The sequence below is a fragment of the Epargyreus clarus genome, unplaced genomic scaffold (assembly GCF_041222505.1).
Source record: "Epargyreus clarus isolate Ecla_fem2 unplaced genomic scaffold, WU_Ecla_fem_2.2 ptg000015l, whole genome shotgun sequence".
Classification (NCBI taxonomy): Eukaryota; Metazoa; Arthropoda; class Insecta; order Lepidoptera; family Hesperiidae; genus Epargyreus; species Epargyreus clarus.
The window spans coordinates 8076585-8098864 of NW_027332223.1; the positions used below are offsets into that span (position 1 = coordinate 8076585).

The 22280-nt window shown below is 35.1% G+C and overlaps 2 protein-coding genes across 4 annotated transcripts; one reads left to right on the plus strand and one right to left on the minus strand.

The window, feature by feature from the left end:
• The first annotated feature begins 145 nt into the window (after positions 1-145).
• Positions 146-14186, plus strand: Oseg4 (intraflagellar transport protein Oseg4). Of its 3 annotated transcripts, none has more exons than XM_073080438.1 (22): positions 146-414; positions 499-610; positions 1144-1286; positions 1598-1700; positions 1793-1953; positions 2141-2288; positions 2687-2817; positions 3158-3361; positions 4302-4416; positions 4626-4739; positions 4940-5168; positions 5547-5772; positions 6318-6487; positions 6801-7016; positions 7306-7449; positions 7763-7886; positions 8372-8500; positions 9409-9502; positions 10580-10752; positions 12863-12949; positions 13126-13235; positions 13703-14186. In XM_073080438.1, exons 1-22 carry the CDS (start codon positions 391-393, stop codon positions 13866-13868), a joined length of 3123 nt encoding a protein of 1040 aa, XP_072936539.1. In that variant the 5' UTR covers positions 146-390; the 3' UTR covers positions 13869-14186. The 3 variants fall into 3 exon arrangements, with proteins under 3 accessions (XP_072936539.1, XP_072936540.1, XP_072936541.1); XM_073080439.1 differs by having other exon boundaries at positions 4949-5168; XM_073080440.1 differs by lacking the exons at positions 10580-10752; positions 13703-14186.
• A 6183-nt stretch (positions 14187-20369) lies between these two features.
• Positions 20370-22257, minus strand: SelT (selenoprotein T). The gene is made up of 3 exons (XM_073080551.1): positions 21948-22257; positions 21394-21523; positions 20370-21208 (listed from the first exon to the last, which is right to left on the minus strand). The coding sequence occupies exons 1-3, from the start codon at positions 22106-22108 to the stop codon at positions 20894-20896; spliced, it is 606 nt and encodes a 201-aa protein (XP_072936652.1). The 5' UTR covers positions 22109-22257; the 3' UTR covers positions 20370-20893.
• Positions 22258-22280: the final 23 nt, after the last annotated feature.

Genomic DNA, 22280 nt, shown 5'->3' on the forward strand with positions numbered 1-22280 from the left:
TAAACACTCAGGAGATTTTATTGTTTTAGTAACTATTTAGTGTTTTTAAATTCGGAAATATTGGCAGCGATCACTATACTCTTTCGTTGGTAACACTGAACATTACTGAACAAATTAACTAATGTCACTATTGTTTTTAAAAGCGGTATCCTAGCAACGTTGTGGTTGTCGGACATTCGTTAGGAGTATTATTATAGGTGTTCTATGTTGTTGGAAAGCTAGTTTTTAGGAGTATAGGTGTTCTGTGGTTTTTAATGAACAAATTATTTATAATGATTCATATTCAAAACGAATTATGTAAATTTATCCGATAAACAAATTAACTTCTTACGTATTGCAATAGCAGTTAGAACTTGTTATTGTGTGCAAATACATCCAAGGAGTGCTAAAATGTTTGTTTATATGAGTAAAAAGGTACTATAACTTATTTCGATTATATTTCTAAATAAAGAAACCCTTATTAATTCAGTATGCTCATATATTGTATTATAATTTCAGATTGCGATACCAAAACAATCCAACGTGACCTGCATATCATGGAATCATGCCTCAGGATACATAGCAGTTGGTGGTGAAGATGGAATGTTGAAAGTTTTAAAATTGGAATCTGGTAATTATAATTTAATATTATTTAAAAAAAGTGATGAATGAATAATAAATATTCATGAAGTTAAGATAGACATTGATATGTATTCCTCCTGATGTTAACCAAACACTAGCAAGATCTTATAGACATGTACCTAATTTACTTTGCTTTTGATAAAAATAGCATTTGCTACTTCATTTTTATAAAAGAATCACATTGCATACAAAGAATTAAAAGGCATTAACAGATACACCATTAGTACTTCCATAATGAAAGTAGATATTCCTATTTCTACCTATTAACAGCAGTATTGGGCGCTGCTGTGTTTTAAGGGTGTGGTAAGGGAGACAGACTTTTTCAAGGCGTTCCAGCTTAGTCCTCAGGGGTAGCGGCGCACCTGTGGCCGACCTCAGGTAGGAATATCTAATCCTATCTGGGGTTGATTACAGATGTCCATGGGCGGCAGTAGCCACTTACCATCAGGTGGACTGCATGCTCGTCTGCTACTCCTATATTATAAAAAAAAAGATATATACAGTTGTTTTTATATTTCACAGCAGGTGGGGGAGGTAATCTATCAATGAATCTAAGTTTAGAAGGACACACTGGCCAGCTGGCAGTGGCAACATGGAATGAGGTTTTCCAAAAGCTAACCACAAGCGATGAACATGGTGTCATCATTGTTTGGATGTTGTATAAGGTATTTGCTTTACAGGGTATTATTATGCTCATAGCTTTACAAAATACAATCTTATTAAAGCTATACATTACATTTATAATAATTCATAATAATGATTAATAATTATTATTTTATTATTTAATAAGTGGATTTTGTATGGATTATAAATTAGTTTACTAAAACAACCACTGCTACACCACAATCTAAATAATGTAGTATACATTTTGAAATAACATATTTGAAAATAATATTTCTTATAGGCAAGTCCTGTGTCATTATTAAGTTCACAAAAAAAAACTTACTGTGTTGACAATATTGAATTAAATTTTCAGGGTTCATGGTATGAGGAAATGATAAACAATAGGAATAAATCCACAGTAACAAGTATGGCTTGGGGGTCAGATGGACAAAAAATTTGCATAGCATATGAAGATGGTATAGTTTATTACTACTACATACTAAAAAATATTTATAAAAGAATGATGTAAAAGCTCAGAAAAACGGTGTTAATTATTATGAAATTTTAGGAGCTGTTATTGTTGGTTCTGTGGATGGGTCCCGGGTGTGGGGGAAAGATATTAAAGGGCCAGGATTGAGAGCTGTGCAGTGGTCTCCAGATAACAGCCTGCTACTCTTTGCACTCTCTAATGGAGAACTACATTTATATGATGAACAAGGAAATTTTACAGTCTGTTATTTTTGATATCTTGAAAATATTTATATTCTTATATTTTTAACTAATGGTTATTGATTATGAAATGAAATTGTTCTTTGAAACTATGGTCAATTAATAAAATGAAATTAATTGGTATTGTAGGAAATTTTAATTAAATTATTTAAATAAAAATATAATTGTATTACTACCATATTTTCAGATGCCGGTGGCAAAAAATGGCGTTACCGGATCAATGGATATTGTAAGCATGGATTGGTATTCTGGTAGAGGACCAGCTAACAGGCCAGTTTTACTCATTTCTTACAAAAATGGTATCTTGCTACTGATGAGAAGTTGTACTGAAGAAGGTTTGTATTTTTATTTGTTTTTAAATACAAACGTAAACATTTTTGTTAAAATATTAAACTTCCAAACTTGCCAAGTATCTCCATTAGAAATAAGTCTGGCATGAAGCTAGTTAATTGTTTTTGAGAAACAAATTTGAAGGTCTTTGGAAATCTATTTTTGAAGTTATTCTTTGAAGGTGCATTTGAGATAAGAGATTATAATATATTTTCGGTGTGGCACAATGTTGCGCGTTTCGGTGTAACACATTTTTTTAATATTTTATTTCGTGTATTGGTCAATTCTTTGTTTGAATGCATAAAAAATATAACTGTTTATGTGCGTATTTAAATCCACACACCATTTTTTTTAAATAGAAATAGTATTAAGATTAACATAGTCTTGATGTTTTCTTATACAGATAGTGTGGTGGTGGAAACAAATATGACTATAATTGATTGTCACTGGAACCACAATGGCACGGTTTTGGCTGCTGCTGGTTACACTCAGGACCAGGCAAATGCTGTTCAGTTCTTTAGTGCATATGGAGAGGTAAAAAAATTGATTATCTGAAACCAAAAGCTGCAAGAGTGGTAATGTCGCTGCTGTATCTACAAAGAATTTTATTACACTTTTTATTAATGTAAAATGGATCAAATAAAGTATAAAATCTTAATTTATTTTTCCATGCAAATGCAATGTTATGTTAAAAATGTTTTTGTACGTAACATTTTACTTTTTATTACTTTATTGTGAGTTGGCAAGTCCTTAGCGCCGCGAGGGTATATGATAGTTTTAAATGTCCAAAATTTCTTTCAATAATGACTTCACAAGTCCTAAATAAGTAATAATACTATAATCTATAATCACATAGGAAATGTATGTTTTTCAGCACATCAGGACACTGCGGGTACCAGCTGGGTCAATGAGGGCTCTGTGCTGGGAACGGCGCTCGTTGCGGCTCGCCATAGCCATAGATTCTTTTATATATTTCGCTAATGTTAAGCCAGATCACAAATACGCTTTTTACGGAAATACGTTAGCCTATGTCTCCAGCAACGAAACTGTTACATTCTTCGATACCATTACCCATCAGGTATGTACCGGATTAAATAATTTATACATACATAAAGATCGATTAAGTGCGAATTGAATTGTCATACGGAGGGTTCGGTACTGAATGAAATATTTATATTTTTAAAATAGTATTTTTAGTTTTTAATGTTATAGAAGCCATAGAAATACACACTATAACAACTGTGTCTATGTATACCTTTTAAACTTTGGTGTGCCGGTGCCGGTGAGGGGGCGTTCAAGTATTACGTAACGCAATTTGGGGGGGAGGGGGGGGGTCTTGTAAAACGTTACGATGCGTTACAGGGGCGGGAGGGGGTCTTTCTTAATACACGTTACGTAACATTTTTTAATAAAAAAATAGAGAATTAAAACTCCTAAATTGGCAACCCTTTTCATTTACGTTTTACGGGGAATCCCTTGAATGAGTGGGTTCAGCCGAACTAAGTCCGGCAGTATTAGCTGAGTATTCTGAGTTAGACTAAGTATAGTACAGTATAGTAGCATATATGCTTTGACTATACTTAAACTAACTTAGAATACTCAGGAGACCTAGTTCGGCTGAACACGCCCAAGGATAAAAACTATAACATAACTTTTTAGCGAGTTTAGGGTAAAAATTGACACTTGAGTGTTACGTAACGTTTAGAGGGGGAGGGGGGGGGTATAGAAAAACGTTACGGTGCGTTACAAGGGGGGGAGGGGGGGTCAAAAATCTTCAAAAATTGCGTTACGTAATACTTGAACGGCCCCTGATTTATTAAAATTTTGAGTAAAAAAATGCTTACTTTCACTTGGAATATTCAAAATATATAGAGGCATTTCTTTAAAACGTCGCTTATTCTGAAATATTTTTTTAATTGTTTTTTCGTATAGAATCAATCATACAATATTGTTGATAAAATATGATAGATATAAATATATCTTTATTTTATTAAATTCTAATGTGTTAATCTTTTCAGTCATGGATAAATCACATTCCTGATGTCATAGACATGTGTGGAGTTGATGAATACTGTGTCATAGCTACATCGAACATGCTCATAATATCCAACCAGCAAGGGATACAATGTGACGGTCGGTAATCTGTACTATATCTGCACAGAACTTCAATAGGGGGTATCGAATTATAGATTTTGTTAAAAATCTATCCGGCAAAAACAGGTGGCGGTTAGCTTACTGGTCGCAAATGTTCGCCACACCAAAAAAAAATAGACTAGCGAAATGATATATCTTAATCATACATGGAATTAAAAATATGTTTATATTGATTTTTTATATTTCAGCAAAGAGCATTTCTATTCCTGTGGCATACGTGACTATAAATAGCAAGGCTATTGCAGTGGCTGCTTCAAAGGAATCGTTTCTAATTTGGAGATTTTCAACGCCATCTAGACCACGTAAGTCTTTTACATATTTTTTTACTTAGCGTGTTCTTTCTATACGTCTTTATAAATCATTTGCGTTAAAAGTGAAAACAAGTGCTTAATATTTTATCACAACTTCAATCATTTCGTTTTTGCTGGGCGATGCGTACTCGTGTATTAAAATTTTACCGTCATCTTTTCCTCAATGCTTAGCTAAGTGTTTATTTTTAAAGTAATTGCAGGAATTAATGAACAACTTTATCATGCGGATGGGTTGCCTGTAACTGGAGATGGAGGTTTTTTAGACGATGCAATATGCTGTATAACGTGTTCGGATAGCCATCTCTTGATAGGAAGACACTCTGGAACTATACTACTCTTTTCCTTGGTTAATTTCAAGAAAATCACGTCAATTAATATAAATACAAAACCGTATAAACTAGGTTTAAATTCAAATTCGAGGTAAGCAATGTTATAATATTTTAAATGTAATCAAATTCGTTTAAGAATGTTAATTTATCATTGTAATGTTAAAAGTTTCGCTACGTAGAGAAAAATATTAGAGATTTTCTTAAGCGGCCCTTTATTGTGATATATGTTATTTACGATATTTTTGTAAATGTACTATATCTACCAGTCATTGGGATGCATAATGTGATATTTTTAGTACTTTTCAACTTGTAATAAAAGCCTAATGAAATTACTATAATAAATAATAAAAATACCTACATGTACCTATTATATTTTCATACAATCCGAATAATTTATCAAAGCCAAACCAAACAACAAAAAAAAACAGAAATCAACAAAATGACACATCCAAACATGCAACGTTCGCAGCAAATTCTTCGTGATCGACCAGGGCGGGTCGCTGTACATGCTGGACACGGACATGGCGAACAACGTGAGCGTGGGGCAGGCGGTGCGGCGCGACGCGTGGGCGGCGCGCTGGGCGGCGGACGGCGCGCGCGCGCTCGCCGTCGCCGAGAAGGCGCGCCTGTACGTCGTGCGCGACGCCGAGCCCGAGGAGCCGCTCCAGATGCAAGGCTACTTGTGCAAGTTTAAGGTCGCTCTGAGAGTTAGGTTGATGCGAAATGTAGAATTAGGTATCAGTCAATTAAAATAGTAATAGCTAGAAATTAAAACTGCTAAAATTAAAAGCGCTAAAGCCCAGCGCGGAGCTAAAATACGCGGTCTGTCGCCAGGCATTAAATGACCCTGTAATCGAATACTAAATTGATAATTCTTGATAACTTTGAAGCTATTGATCAATTTAAGATGCAGAATTATCAGTATAAATAAGCTGGAAATTAAAACTCTTACATAGAATACTAAATTAATAGTTATTCTACATTTAGGTAGCAGTCGAAAATGTTATGTCGAACCTCAAAATTGAAGAGCATTACAAGCTCGGCAGACACAACTCTGTCCATTTTCGTAGATGGCACATTAAATACTGTACTCTCAAACTAAACATCTTCATAAAATTGTTTTAGTGATAAAATTACTGTGTTTCGTAATATTTAATAAGCATGTACGATAGCGGTACCGGTTTTTATTGCCATCAGTAAATACGTCAATACCCGTTTAAATAATATAATTTATTTTCAGGAATTGGAGATAACTATGGCCTTATTGGACAATATTACCGATAAGTGTACACCACAACATATTGTACGCGTGGAAGTAAAGTCATTGCGGGATACTCGTCAACTTATTGAAAAAGTAGGCTTAAAGGAAGCTGAAAACTTTATAAAGGATAATCCACATCCGCAACTTTGGTATGCCAAAAATGTCTATACAATAAAATATAACAATATAGTTTTTCGAGCTAATTATCAGGCCCTATACAAATGTAGGATAGAGAATTAACATGAACATATAATAAAGAAACTTTACAAAGTTTTTTGTTCTTACACGAAAACTTATCATGTCTATATGGACATATTTGGATTATGTACATTTACTTATAGCAGGACACACAAGGATTAATAAAACAACCTAATGTTATTCCTAATTCTCATTGCTTTAAACCCTGCTATGCTATGAATATGATCGGAAAAATTGTTGATTTTTTTATCTTCATTTCTTTAGGTTATTGCTAGCCGAAGCTGCCCTGAAAAACTTTGAATCGGAATCAGCATTGGAAACTGCGGAGGCTGCGTTCGTGAGACGCAACGATTACGCCGGAATAAGATTTGTGGCGCGAGTTAACGCACTGCATTCTAACGCGCTCAAAAAGGCTGAAATCTGTGCGTACTTCAAGGATTTTGATGCTGCCGAGAAAATATACCTGGATGAGGATAGGAGGTGAGGTTCTGTTTATGTTTAAAGGAGACACAGGAGTACTTATTGAAGATAGACTTATACGAAGATATACATATTAGAAGATACAGTCACATTAGAGGAAATGACAGGACTATTATTTGAATATAAAGCGCACACCGTCACATGAAAACGACACATTGAATACAGTTTTTTTTAAATATGCATTGATTTATTGTTATTATCATGTAATACCTGCTGTTTATTTTAAAAAGGGATTTTATTATTTTATAATATGTTTTACAGCTACTTTTACATCATGTATTTGTTTCAGGGACTTGGCTATAGCGTTAAGAAAGAGGTTGGGCCATTGGTTTCGCGTTGTGGAGTTACTAAAGTTGTCGGTGAACGCGTCTGAAGCCCAAGTGAAGCAAGCCTATACTCATATTGGAGACTATTACCTAGATAGACAAAATTGGTAAATTGGTTATTGAATTGATTGATTTTTAAAGAATGAAATATTGGGGAATATTGTTCGAGTGATTTTCTCGTTTGTTATATTGCCGTTTTTATTGCCAGTAATTGTAGTCATCGTAAAAACATCTTCCAACGCCCGTAATAATGGTAAAATGTTTTACAAACGTGCAGTTTTTATAAAATTGTACTTTATATTGTTATTGCCATATCTTTTATTTTTTTATTTTAGTTACAATAAATTTACGTACTCTAACAAGTCGTTGATTATTTTTTGTGCAATATTATTTCAAATTTGTTTTAATATAAATTCGCAGGACTGGTGCGATTGAATATTATACAATGTCAAATAACAACGAAGGCTTGAAGAAGTGTTATATGGCGTTAGAAGATAATGAATCTTTATCTAAGCTTATGGCAGGCTCACCTAGACTTCAAAAGGTATTATTATTACTTTGTAATAAATAAATTTATTGGTTCTCTTGTCAGAGATATATATTTCAAGATATTTGTGATATTATTTACAGTATTGTTGTTGACACTATAAGTGTAACATTTTTAATTTTATTGGTATGGTACAACATACCATGCCTGAGATTGGTATGATTGTTGTGCACTATAATAACAACGAACTGTAAGATCATTGGCTCTTTAAGCTATCGAACAGTAAAACTACAAATACAATACCTACATTAAGACCTTTTTGTGAAATATATTTTGAAAATAAGGAATAAATCGTCGTTTAAGTGACTATTAAAATATGTAACAGAATATAATGATGCAACAATTGACGTCTCAAATTATTACTACCACTACATACAATACTTATATTTTCAATATTATTAAAATAAATGCTTGAAATGTATTGTGTTTCTATATCTAAATACATTTTGTTGGTTTACTCACTTGATTTCATTATATTTCAGGATGGTCTGGCGAAACAGATGTACATGGACGAAAAGAGTGACGTAAGCAACCAGATGCCGTCGATACAGGCGATAACACAGCTTAAAGAGAGCGGCAAAACCATGCAAGCTGCAGCTATGGCGTTCCAGGTCACACAATTTATCTATCGATAGATCACTTTAATGCAGTTAGAAGGACTTTTTGTTGGTATTTCGCATATATGATTTATACGCATATATTTTAGTGGGATTTGCACGCCAATCATAATGTGGTAGAATCCTTGAAGGTGGTAGAACCCTTTGTGGTTCGACTCCGGCGCCACCACCGCCATACCTATTTCTACCTAATAACAGCAGTGTTAGGCGCTGCTGTGTTCCGGTTTGAAGGGTGTGGTAAAGGAGACAGACTTTTCCGAGGCGTTCCAGCTTAGTCCTCAGGGGTAGCGGCGCATCTGTGGCCGACCCCAGGTAGGAATATCTAATCCTATCTGAGGTTGATTATAGATGTCCATGGGCGGCAGTAGACACTTACCATCAGGTGGACTGCATGCTCGTCTGCTACTCCTATATTATAAAAAAATGTACCTTTTTATTAATGAATAATAATTTAATGAATAACATTACGTAGACATCGCACTGGTCTGCCCTAGAATTAATAATAGGTTCTATGCCTGGTCAACATGATGCTAAACGAGGAATTTAAGTATTTTTTAAATTTTATGCATTAGTTATGTCGTGGTATATAAGTACATATTTTTTGGTTGGCTACATAGTATTTGTAATACATTGTGTTCGATTATGTTGGTCAGATTTGATTTGTAAGGCATAAGAATTTTTAAAAACAGACCTACTTTGTTAGTCCTTGTTGGCAGCAATGACCATTTCATCGCAGATAACAGGCTTGTTTTATTTAGGGTTGATTACATTTTCATAAATTGTAGAAGTTATTTTATATTATATAAGATTTACGCTCCTTTGTAATTGTATTAGTTACATGTATGAAAAAAGTTTTAATAAGCATAAGTAATAGGTAATAAATACGATATTATTTTGTGTAGTTGGCGAATATTGAGGCATCGAAGAGGGCTTCTCCATCGCGAATAAAGAAACTATACATTTTAGCGGGCCATCTATACACTCAATGTTCAGTTGGTAAATATAAAATTTCTAGAACAAAAAGGTTTTGCATGATGTTTAGTATAAATACTATTAAACATAAATGTAATGAATAGATGGTAAGTAAAATGTGTAAGCAATAGCACAGGAGCCTCAGATTCTTCGCCTATCACGAAATTATATGCAGTAAGTGTATAAGGCTGAGGAAATAAATTTTAACGCCGAAAGAAACACACACTTAACCGTTTTTTCTGTAATTAAAACACTTAACGACGTTCCACGGGGCACGCGGAGCGCGTGTGCATCAGTCGGAGGTTACGATCGAACTGACTGTTAATTAGGCGGCTGCCCCTCCAGTGCTTGATCTCAAAGGATGATGAAAATAGCTTAATATTACTTAATAGAGGGTAGTGATAAAAATCACATCTATGACACCCGCGGTATCACTCGATTTCTAACAAGTGCCGTCAAATATATATTTTTTTTATCAATGAAATGATAGCATTAATAATTATTAACCAAGTTGTTTCGTATCCCCAAAAAGTATTGGTTCCTTTGGAGACTGTTTCTTATTTCCAATGATTTATTATATTATTTTAAGCATACGTTGATATAAGCGGCTATAGCAATACACTCTGTAAAAAATCAATTTTCTATCGAATACGGTTCAAGACATAGAGCCCTGTGACAGACGCACATACAGTGGAAGCACATACAATGGGGTTCCAATTTTCCTTGGGGTATGGAGCCCTAAAAACATTGTTTTCCGTTATGTTGCATAACATTGCGGGTTGTCGCCATAGATAAGTATAGATATCTCACCGCCTTGTAATTGAAGGAAGTCATTAAATGGCTGACAAACCTGTCAGCCATTTAATGGCTGTCATGTTGTAAATTACGCGGAACAATGCCGACATGTGCAGGTGGTGCAAAAATACGAAATCGGAGAAAAAGTGCAGAGAAATATCGTTTCATTCGTAAATGATCTAAAAACTACATTTTTTAAATATTTTCAAACACGAAAATAGATGACAGTGACAATTTCAATAGTCACAACTGGTTACATTTTCTTGTCAGGAGTGAGTAATGTTTAGTAACGTATGGTTGTCGCAGAGGGTGCGCGGGGGCGCGAGGCGGCGCGCAGCTACCGCGCGGGCGGCGCGCAGCACTGGCTGCGGCTGGCGGCGGCGCGCGCGCGCGGCCCGGCCCGCCCCGACGCCGCGCTGCGCGCCGCCGCGCGCCTCGCCGCCGCCGCCGCGCAGCTGCACCGCGCGCAGCTGCTGCAGGTACACGCAGCGATCTTGATACTACTAGGGATATATGATTTTGGACTAAAATTATCGCGGAATTGAGACATATTATTATGTAACTCACGAGTCACCGAGTTTGGGTCGAACTGGGTCGAAATATCGGCAATAAAAAACGCATATCGTGAGAACCCGTACATAATAAAATGACTACTAGTAGGGATGTTGAAAAAATATCGATATATCGTAACATCGATATTTTTAATCTATATATCGTTTTTTTGCCGATACATTTTAACCCGATATATCGATACAAAATCCAAATCAAATCCAATATCGAAAATTGTATAAAGAACGATAAATTTTTTATTCCATCAGTACTGATACACGACACGATATTTAAATTTTGTAATTTGGCTATTAAAAAGAAATACTTTGTAAATTAAAATAATGTATACCTTTATATTATATAAAAAAAACCTATTGAAATTATTGACTTAGGTTGAAATTAATATATTATTATTTTAAAACCGCCAAATATTTTGAAAATTTTACTGATTATCGATATATTTTTAGAAATGTATTGACAGCGACATCGATATATTAATTTATAATTTTAAATTTTATCGATATATCGATCTATTTTTTCACTTCCAAATCCCTACAACAAACTGATAGTCCGCTACGAATATAGAAACGAGTCGCGTTGCAACAGCAAATTGTAGATATTAGCGGGACGCAGACAGCTAGGGACCCCCACGGCACCCGTCCGCTGCCTGCTCTCGCTCACGGGGACATAGCTGCGTTAGTGTGCCCTTACGTTGCTACGGAATATACGCTTGTAGTTGTGTTCGACCGCATCGGCTCTCTGACACACCTGCACACATTAACTTCAGAGCGGAATTGAAGTTTTGCTACGCCGCGGACTATACCATTTCGACACGGTGACACGCTTTCAATTTAATGAAGGGGAACTTGTAGACCTTTGGAAGTATTTTTGGTCCGAGGACCAACTTTTTGCGCTGATAAATACCCATTTCAGAGATTGTTTGGTTTTTTCGCCAGATAAATACCGTCTGATGACTTTTCAGCCACTATTACTATCTATCGATCTACTACTAACGCTAAACGCATTGATAGCCTAGTGGTTAAGGAACTCGGCCTCTCGATCGAGGGGTTCGACGTTCAAATCCCACCTGAGAGATTTATAAAATAAATCTCATGGTTATGTGAAGTCTACCAATACGAACTTGGCCAGCGCGGTGATTCTATGGATCCTTCTCATTCTGAGAGGAGACCCGTGCCCAGCAGTGGGATAGTAATAGGTTGTTGATGATGATGATGATGATCTACTGCTGTATTAGGAGGGCCACGTGGACTAGAGACCCTGGGCGGACCGTTGAATGCTGCTGAATTAGTCTGCCAACGACACATAGAACTCCATGCTTAAATGCCTCAAAAGTAATTTTAAGACTGTCTAATACTCAGTGTACAGCAAATTAGACCGCTAAGGTTATACAGTTCATTTGTCCCTGTAGTTCCGGGACTCGAATAGGGCTACGGTTACTCCTGCCTGTTGTAAGAGGCAACTAAAAGGGGGCTTCAGGGGTTGCGGGCGACAAGAGTGGGAGCTCGAACCGTCCAGCATACCGTCGTGAACACCAGATGGTTTGGGAGGAGCGAAAACTGCTCTCCCAGGGCAGAGCCCGATCGGGGCATCGCGCTTGGAGGAGTCCGGTTGTGTTCCGTCGGAGATCCCGGAGTTCTCCAACAAGCGATGAGGACGGCCACCGGGGGGGGTTTTAGTGTGGTAAAAATCCCACATAACTCGACGTTGCTCGCACGTCGTCGGGTACCCTTTGAAGGTTTCCCCCTCGTTAAAGTATACAGTTCATTGCCTGTAGTTGAAATCTTAATCTTTTGTATTATTATTTCTTAATTAGTCAAGGTTTTTTTCCGGACCGAAACAAGGTCTACTTAAATAACCTTTAAGTGTCTTAAAACAATAGATATTCAAATACCTGTTTCAATAAATTAAAGAACGCAATAATCATATTTTGACCTACTGGCAGTAAGTATACATTATCATAGGTACAGTAGGTATTTTCACAACCATAATAGTTACTAAAATAAAGTTTCTTTTTTCAAGGTGTGGTGCACGGTTGCATCGATTGCTATTCAAGCTCGCGCTTTTGATTTATGCTCTCAAGCGTTTATAAAGTTGGAAGCACTTGATGTAAGTTTTATATGCTAATTTTAATTGGTTCTTGCAAAAGTAAATATAAATTTTGTTTTTACCCCAGAGATATTTGGATTAATAAGCTTTGCACGTTAATGGTATATAACATGTTTGTTGCTAAAATGATAGGTATTCATAAAACATTTTTTTATAACGTAAACATTAATTTCCAGCCGGAAGTATTTGAAAATTTGGCTATAGAGATATTTACAAGATGTAAGCCAAAGGATGCAAAAGGAACTAAAGTGGAATGTCCGCAATGCAATATTTCTATGCCTGATTGGTAAGTATTTATTGAATAGGCAAAGGATGTATATTGCGTTAGTATCAATAATAAATGTAAGTAGCCCATAGAAGTCCATCTTGATATGCAAATGGTCATTTACAGTTGTTAATGATGCCAGAAATTGATCTAAAAAGCTTTAGTCTATTTGAAACACATATTTTTGATTCTATCAAAAATTTCATATTTAACGCTTTATATGAAATAGTATTCAAAAGCAATAACAATAAATTGATTATAACAGAGGAATAGAACTTAAGATTTTATATAGACAATGGTCAGATACTGGAGGCTTAGCATTATGGTTTCCTTTTTACCTTTTAACCAACTGTAAAATGGTGTGTTTGAATGTTTTGTCCCAGAGGCTAACTGTACGGTTTGTATAGCCGCAGTGTTGCCAGATGCACAGTAATTACAAATCTGAGCTGGCAACACTGAGCCGGCGTTAAGTTGTGTTATGTGCGCAGGGCGGGCGCGTGTCCGGGCTGCGGCGCGGAGGCGGCGGCGTGCGCGGTGTCGGCGCGGCGCCTGCCCGCGCGCGCCTGGCGCTGCGCGCACTGCGCCGCGCGCGCAGCGCCGCACGAGCTGGTGCTGCGACACGCCTGCCCCGTGTGCCACGCGCCGAGGCCGTAGACCCTACACGCACGGATAACTCTATCATATATAAAATGTATAAATACAATACATACCCAATTTGAAAAACTCGAAAAAGTGAGCGATACGCTCTCTAGCGGCTTAAAAGGGTTGCCACCCCGGGCTTCCGATCCTGGGGGGCCTCCCAACACAGTTACTAAAAAAAGGTCGTCAGCACCAAACAATTTATAAAATGTATATCAGTCAGCCAAAAAGAAAGGTCACCGAATCACAGGTGAACTTACTATAGTGGGGGCCTCCATTCAACTTTCCGCCCCGGGCCTCCGACGACCTTAGTCCGCCACTGGATACGTTAGCGCAGGGGTTCCCAATCTTTTGTAACCCGTGGCGCAATTAAAAGTTTAATATTTTTTCACGGCGCCCTGTTCTATCTAACTATTTCAAGAAGACAGTCGAAATAAATAGGTACCTACAATAATAGTAGTTATGTTAGATTGATCGAAACGAAAATTAAAACACCACAATATGAAATTGTACAATATGTTATTATAAAAGACTTTAAACGGAAAGCAAGAAAGGCTTTAGAAAAAGCAAAAATTAAATACGATATTTATTCAGTCAAATCAATGTGAAGGGTGAGCTTGGTGATCTCCGCGCAGTTTTTCAAAGCGTGGAATATGACTTGACACTGCTACTCTAATTTCTTGCTCTACATTGATCCTTGAGCCTTTGTTCTTTTCAGAGCTACAGCTTGAAACCCAGCTTTACATAGATATGATGTTGCAAACAGAATGAAAATTTTTAATGCTTTGGATGTTAAATTTGAATATTCATTTTGAATCGATAACCAAAACGCCAATATTTGTGGTGTCCAATAATTAGAGGATCGACTTACGGCGCCCCTCTTTACTTTCTACGGCGCACCAGGGCGCCGCGGTGCACACTTTGGGAACCCCTGCGTTAGCGCATTGACAGCACACCACGCACGTTTTATGACTTTCAGTTTACTATATAGACATTGACGTTTAACGGGTACAGTAACATATGTACGTATCAATAATTACGCCGAGCGAGAACGACCGAGTCGAGATGGCATTTTGTATGTTTTAAGTTTTTCCCGCTAGTAACGTATCTTTAGTGATTATATCATTGAGCTAACTTCGACAAAAGACTAATATAAACACAAAACGCAACTGCTGACAAATATGTTATCCCACAATTTAGATAAATCCAAGGACACCTCACATTTTATAATACGATATCATAGTTTAAAAAACTAAAAAGTACTAAAAGGGTAATCAACTAATCATTAATCCTGTCCTTCTTGATAATTCTGACTGACTGTTCAAAGTAAAAATCAATAAAATCAAGTTCATATAATCCATTACATATAGGTAAAGCCAATAGAAGCGTGGTAAAAATCCGTTAAGGCGCTTAGGCTGGAAGACACACCAAAGAGAGAAAAACATTACTATCCTCCTAGGGTCGGGTATTAATCGGTCTCTAGGCTGAACAAGCTAACATTTTACCACAATAATTTGACGGCGGAAAAGGTCTCCCAGACCAGAATGTTGTTGAATCGCGTTATTAAAAAATATTCAAATAATTATTTTTTTTGTCGATAAGACCAGATCAAGTCTTTATTTATAGCGACAAAGTCAAAGCTTAACTGAACAGCCACTGGCTTAATCTTACATGAACTCTGTTTCAATCTACCCTTCCAAGCATATAATGACTATATGCACGTTAACTTATTTAAACACCTTTGTTAAACCTATTAGTTGATCGCATTCGTAATAGATGATAAAATGAGCAATATTTAAATAATTTATTATACAATGTCGCCCATCGACAAGTGACCGCCCGAAATATTCTGAATATTCATGAAAAATGATGGAAAATAAACTTCAAAAGGGGGGGTCTATCTTTAATATTTTTGAAGTTATTCAATTTTTTACTTTTTAAGTAGCGTTTGTGACCTTGGTTTACATTTTTTACCATATCTCCTACGTTTTTGGCTCGATTTGGATTTTGTTTATTGTTTCTAAAAGCTGATGAGTTACTTTAACGGATTTAGTAACATTTCTTTCAAAACTTTATAGACTATGAAAAAAAAGGGACGTTTAGCCTTTTTTTTTCAAAAAAAATATGTTGATTTTTTTTTTAAATCAAGTGGAACTCCATAAAATGTCCCCATAAGAGTACTTTTATAACCATTATTTATAATTTACTACATAACAGCTACAAATTCACAAAACATTATTAATACCTATCTATTAAAAAAATTTAACAAATAACTTCTTGAACATTTGGCATGATTCAAATAAAAACGGTTCCTAGAAACAGTTTTTTAACAATGGGTCCACACCTCGTGCGCATTGTTGTCGACTTATCGGCTAGCGTTACTTCATTTAGTTGCTTGTTAACTGTTCCTGTGACGCTACGTATTTTTTTATTTGTGCCCTATTTAATTTAGTGAAGAAAAGTTAATTTTAAGCTATTGCATAGCTTTTATCGCGGGCTTTAATTTTGGCTTATAATCCGTTCGGAAATCTTAAAATTGTGTGAAGTACATTTTATATTCCCATTATAAAATTCAAAATTATATTCCCACATTATCCAAATAGTATGTTCTATCAACATAAGCTATATTGAATTCTGGATTAATAAAATAACGTAAAAGAATGTTTGTAATTTTTAAACGTATAATTACAACTGACAGACTTGACAGTACAAAATCAAAACGCCATTATGATTTTTGGCGCCATTTTTGTTTGTTTGATAAAAAATGCTATGCAATAGCTTTACCGCGGCAGTCTCCGAGTGCCACACGTATTTTTTTATCTCTACAATGGTTCGATTGTGTGATCTACAGCCATCTCATGTGGCAGATATGCATTTTATTTACGGTGTTTGTAATGGGAATGCACGCGCAGCTGTCAAAGAGTACAGACGACGCTATCCAGATAGACCAGCACTTGGGTACAGATCTTTCATTGCCGTACATCGTAATTTTTGCGAAAGAGGATTATTTCCACAACAAAATGAGCCCGGCGTGATTATTGATGTAGGCGTGGAAGAGGAAGTGTTACGTTTAATACGCGCTAACCCTATGCTAAGCATTAGTCTCCTATCGATAAGAGTCGGTATACCGAGAGTAAGAATATGGAGAATTCTCAAAAAAGAAGGCCTGCACCCTTATCATTTCCGACGAGCACAACGTTTGGAAGGTATCGATTACGGTCCGAGATCTGTTTTTTGTAATTGGATACTTGCACAGCAAAGAACTTACATCAATTTTATGAGGAAGATTTTGTGGACAGATGAGGCCACTTTCACAAGGGCGGGTATAACAAATCACCGCAACCTCCACGTATGGGCCACTGAAAATCCACATGCCATTCGGGAAACCACTTTCCAGTCACAGTTTTCCATAAATGTATGGGCTGGAATGATAGACGAACACCTAATTGGCCCATTCGTATTACCAAACAGGCTGGATCAACACGCGTATTTGGATTTTTTAAAAAATACGTTACCAATGCTTTTGGAGGATGTACCGCTGGAAACAAGAAGGCGGATGCAGCTGCAATTAGATGGAGCTCCAGCACACTTTGCGCGTCTAGTTCGTAGTTATTTAAATGAAAATTATCCGCGGTGGATTGGCCGAGGAGGTCCCATTGCTTGGCCGCCGCGATCTCCCGACCTTACGCCCCTAGATTTTTATCTTTGGGGCTACATGAAACAGAAAGTTTATGCCATGCCCATTGAAAACCGCGAGCAATTTTCAACCAGAATTTTTGCTGCTGCTGCGGAAATAAAAGAAAAACGTGCAGAATTGCGTCGTACTACCACAAGTGTAGCCATAAGGGCTTTAGTTTGTTTACAGGAGGGTGGGGGACATTTTGAACATCTAATCAACTAACATTCTTATTTTTTTATGTTCGTGTGTTTTTTTATGTTTATGTTATAAAGATATTTTTATTGATTGATTGTTTTTAATTATCATCCTCATAATTATTTTAAGCTTTTAGTACTCACTGCTAAGAGCAGGGATATTAAATTGACTTTCCTATTTTTTTCGTAAATTTTACTATTGACAGTAAACTGACAATAAACTCTAACAGCCTTACAAATAAACGTGTCATAAAATGTTATGTTAAGCATAAATGGAGAATAAGCGAAATTCCTACAAATAAACTTGTAATAGCTTATACATAGTATATCGTCTATATAACCGTCCATACAAGAGTTATACAATCCCTCACCCTTGTTTAAGTTCCGTATAACATAAAATCTTTGACATTCTATAATATAACATCGCTCCATTTTTTTATAAAAATTGTTTGTTTAATTAAATTGAAAGCATTATGATGGGAGTAAGAGCTGTAGAAGAAGTAGAGGAAGTTAATTATGTAATAAACAATTTACATATTGTAAGAAGGACAAAAACTTATAAAAAAAGAGAAAATCCTTTTGAATTATTCAATGATGCAGAATTTCGTATAAAATATCGATTTTCCAAGGAAGGTGTCATGTTTTTGGACCACTTATTTGGTGATTCTCTAGGAGTGGATAGGCGTGGAGGTGGCTTATCTTCAATAAACTTTTCAATATTTATGAAAATATACGATGTGAATAATTTGAATATTTGAACTTGAGAAAATAATAAATATGTTCAAATGACATTAAAAACGTCAACTGTAATCTTTGGTGATACAATTGACATAATATCCATAAACAATTGTCTACTTTTTTTGTGAAATGCGACGTTGCCGTTTCGTGCAGTTGTACGTAAATTGGGTATAGTTATGACGATGTTATGCCGAGTTTATTTGTTAGAAAATTAAATTTTTTTTATGCATAATTTATGCTAAATATAACTATTCATAGCATAACCATGGTATAAGTATATTTTTATTTGTAAGGCCGTAATAGTTTATCATTGGATTTTGTTACAGGTAGGTATTAATGATGTTCTGTGAATTTGTAGCTGTTATGTAGTAGATTATAAATAATTATTTAAAAAGTGCTATTATGGGGACATTTTTTGGAATTACACTTGATTTTCAAAAAAAAACAACATTTTTTTTGAAAAAAAAAGGCTAAACGTCCCTTTTTTTTCATAGTCTATAAAGTTTTGAAAGAAATGTTACTAAATCAGTTAAAGTAACTCATCAGCTTTTAGAAACAATAAACAAAATCCAAATCGAGCCAAAAACGTAGGAGATATGGTAAAAAATGTAAACCAAGGTCACAAACGCTACTTAAAAAGTAAAAAATTGAATAACTTCAAAAATATTAAAGATAGACCCCCCCTTTTGAAGTTTATTTTCCATCATTTTTCATGAATATTCAGAAAATTTCGGGCGGTCACTTGCCGATGGGCCACACTGTATATAGTTTGCAGCTGGGATATATAACAACGAATTTTGTATGTGGGGCACGACACTAACGTGTAAATTCGATTAGCGCCGCTAATAGCAGAGATCAAGAAGTTCAAGAACTTGGCCTTGTTGAGCCAGACAGTTGTAAAAGGTGAAAATTATTATTATAAATCAATATTTGGTGGATCGGCACAGTTAAAATTGATTTGTAATGATGACTAAAAGTAACATAATTATTCCACTGAAAACTTTTAAGATCTTGTTAGTTAGTTAGATTAGTATGTTAGTTTGTAAGAAATTCCGTCCATTAAATAAATAAAGAAATAAAAATATATAATTGATTTTATTTCGTAAAAAAATCTTAGTTCGACGACGTTCATACTAGCAAGACCCTAAAGATTTACAAAATTATAAAAATGTAGTCACAAACAGCAGCTGCATTGGTGACTACTACTCTGTAAATATCCTCCAGCTATCACGAGAAACAGTTGAAATTGCCGGGAATTCCAAGGGGTGGTAGAAATATTTGGGGTATCGTGCATCTGTATGCATACATTTGTTTCATCATCTCTAGAGTCTAATATACTTGAAATGTTTTACCCGTAACCATCAGGGATAAGGGAACTGGCTACTGGAACTGCTAATAGTATTTAGTGTATTCTACAGGGACAATCCTGATCCATGGAAGGGGCGGTCCACCCTGGGGCCCCCAAACACAGTTACTAAAAACAGGTCACCGAATCAGATGAATAATTCTATGACACATTTGTCATTTTGTGTAATCGAACCAACTTTTAACACTCAGACCTCCGACGACCATAGTTCGCCACTGCAGAAATATTTGGTGCAAACTAATTCTAAACCAGTTTCATTGTTATTATCATGATGAAATGTGGTGTTTCACAGTTTTTATTGGAAGTTATAGATCAGTTAGATACTTACCTATTAGGCTAACGATTTAAATCTGTTATTATTTAATCTATCCAATTTTTGCCCATCAAAGATCGAATTTTGATTATTTCTCATAGGCAGGAATGACAAATTTCGATCTTTGATAGCCCAAATGTTGGGTAGATTGATAAATAATGACATTTCAGAGTATATAAATCAGTACTAATTTAATATGTTCTAAGGAATGTTATTAAAAGACAAATTTATTTATACTATAACCTTTATTTAACAAGGTGGTCACAATCACAATATTTTTATGGATATAATCTTTGATATTGTTGTATTTTGAATTACAATTATCTGACTAGATAATTAAAATTTACTTGAGTAGGTAGGATATTGATCAGTGACAGGTAAAAATTGATTTAAGTTTATAATAAAAGTATTTTGTTGTAACTTTTTGGTTACATTATAATGCATCTCTTATAGTCTATTAAAATATATTATAGACTAGCCTAATGCTCAGGACCAGGACCAGCTTAAATTTTCTTTAATAAATTTTGTTTATCAGCTAATGAGCAAATAATAATAAATTGTGTATATCTACCAATTATCTAAACAAGCAGATAAATATTTTTCTCATATTATAATCTATGATTGTTGTAAACAGTTTTGGATTTAAAAATAAAATGCATCTTTTTCCTATTCTTGTGTTATAATATATTATCCTGTGTTATGAAATTAATAATGCATACATTAAACATAATGTTTTATCTATTAGTTGGCCTATTGACCAAAATTATTAGTATCTATCTTAGAAAACTGTAGTGTATTATCAATAATTTGAAATAGTTCAGGTGGCTGAGGAATTCTTCCAGTTTCTAGTTTAGACCACAGTGGAATGTTGTTCAAAGATATTTCAAATGCTCCTGAAGACACTAACTGGCCTTCGATCATGTTGGATAAGAAGAACATCATCATGCATGCATATAACTTGTTTTCCAGGCACCAGCTCCACCAGGCAGGCTGGGGTTTATTTAACCATGCAAATATGTTGACGCCACTCAATATGCACATAATTAGTATCATCTTTCCAAAACCCTGGAATACAACATTTTAATAGTTATAAAATCTTACTAATTGCTAACATTATATTTATTTTTTTTAAATATATGTAAATAGTGAAACTTAAACAGAATAAACAAGTCAAATAAGTCAATAAACAAGACAATGATGAAGGTTGTACTTATCAGCTACATGATGATAAGATATAAGAAATTACTCACAACTAATCTTGACATGTACATGTTGAAGCCCGGTGGATCATAGTTTGCTCCCATAACTGAGATTTCAGGATACTTTTGCTGTATTATCCCAGCATAATCTTCAAAAACTTTACGATATCCACATGAATAACTGTAAAAAAATACAAAGAACTATGATCTGCCCATTACTATTATAACCCTACCTGAATCAATTAAGAAGAGGACATAAATCTTATGTACTAATATGTAGGTATTCTCACTTTACAAATACTTCACAAATATCTCGGGACATACTTCAAGATGATTTCTAAAGTATAAGTTAAGCTAGGTAGTTATATTAAGAAATGCATTATTTTTAACTAGAAAAAAAATTAGGTACGCTGCTTTTAAGTTCAATTTGCCGATACACTCTAGACATCTCTCAGAGCTAAAGCATACAAATTGATATCATATGACAACAACATTGATTTTTACCAATGAAAACGTGACTAATGTGTCGGAATAAAAGTGATGTTTCTTATTTAATATTTACTTAATGAAAAATACTTAGGTGAAACTATGAAATTAATAAGTACCAGTAATATATATTCATTATATGCCCAACGCCTTGACCAATTTTTGAGATACTCTCAGCTTCATGTTCATTTGCTTGGACGAAGTTATCAGCCGATAAAATAAGACAAAGGAACAAACTTGTAACAAAAAAAGCTACACAAACGTTGGTAGACCAAGCCATAGTGCGTTAATAATATCTAGTTATTATAATCATAAATTGTTCAATTATAGCGACTTTACATTAGCAAATGAAGGAGAAAACTCGATTGATTACAAGATCTTAAAGCGCAAGCAATTTTTAACTAGACAGCCACAGGCCACAGTAAAGCTACAGAACAGATAACATAAATCAC

What these genes read in the sequence shown, in the direction of transcription:
- Oseg4 (XM_073080438.1), top strand. Translation starts at nt 391, where the DNA reads ATGTTTGTTTATATGAGTAAAAAG. An exon ending in GGTTTAAATTCAAATTCGAG is followed by an intron (nt 5,169 to 5,546) that starts GTAAGCAATGTT and finishes CAACGTTCGCAG; the next exon opens with CAAATTCTTCGTGATCGACC. An exon ending in GCTCACCTAGACTTCAAAAG is followed by an intron (nt 7,887 to 8,371) that starts GTATTATTATTA and finishes ATTATATTTCAG; the next exon opens with GATGGTCTGGCGAAACAGAT.
- SelT (XM_073080551.1), bottom strand. Translation starts at nt 22,108, where the DNA reads ATGGCTTGGTCTACCAACGTTTGTGTAGCTTTTTTTGTTACAAGTTTG. An exon ending in ATAATGAATATATATTACTG is followed by an intron (nt 21,524 to 21,947) that starts GTACTTATTAAT and finishes ATTTTTTTACAG; the next exon opens with TTATTCATGTGGATATCGTA. An exon ending in TGTACATGTCAAGATTAGTT is followed by an intron (nt 21,209 to 21,393) that starts GTGAGTAATTTC and finishes GTTGTATTCCAG; the next exon opens with GGTTTTGGAAAGATGATACT.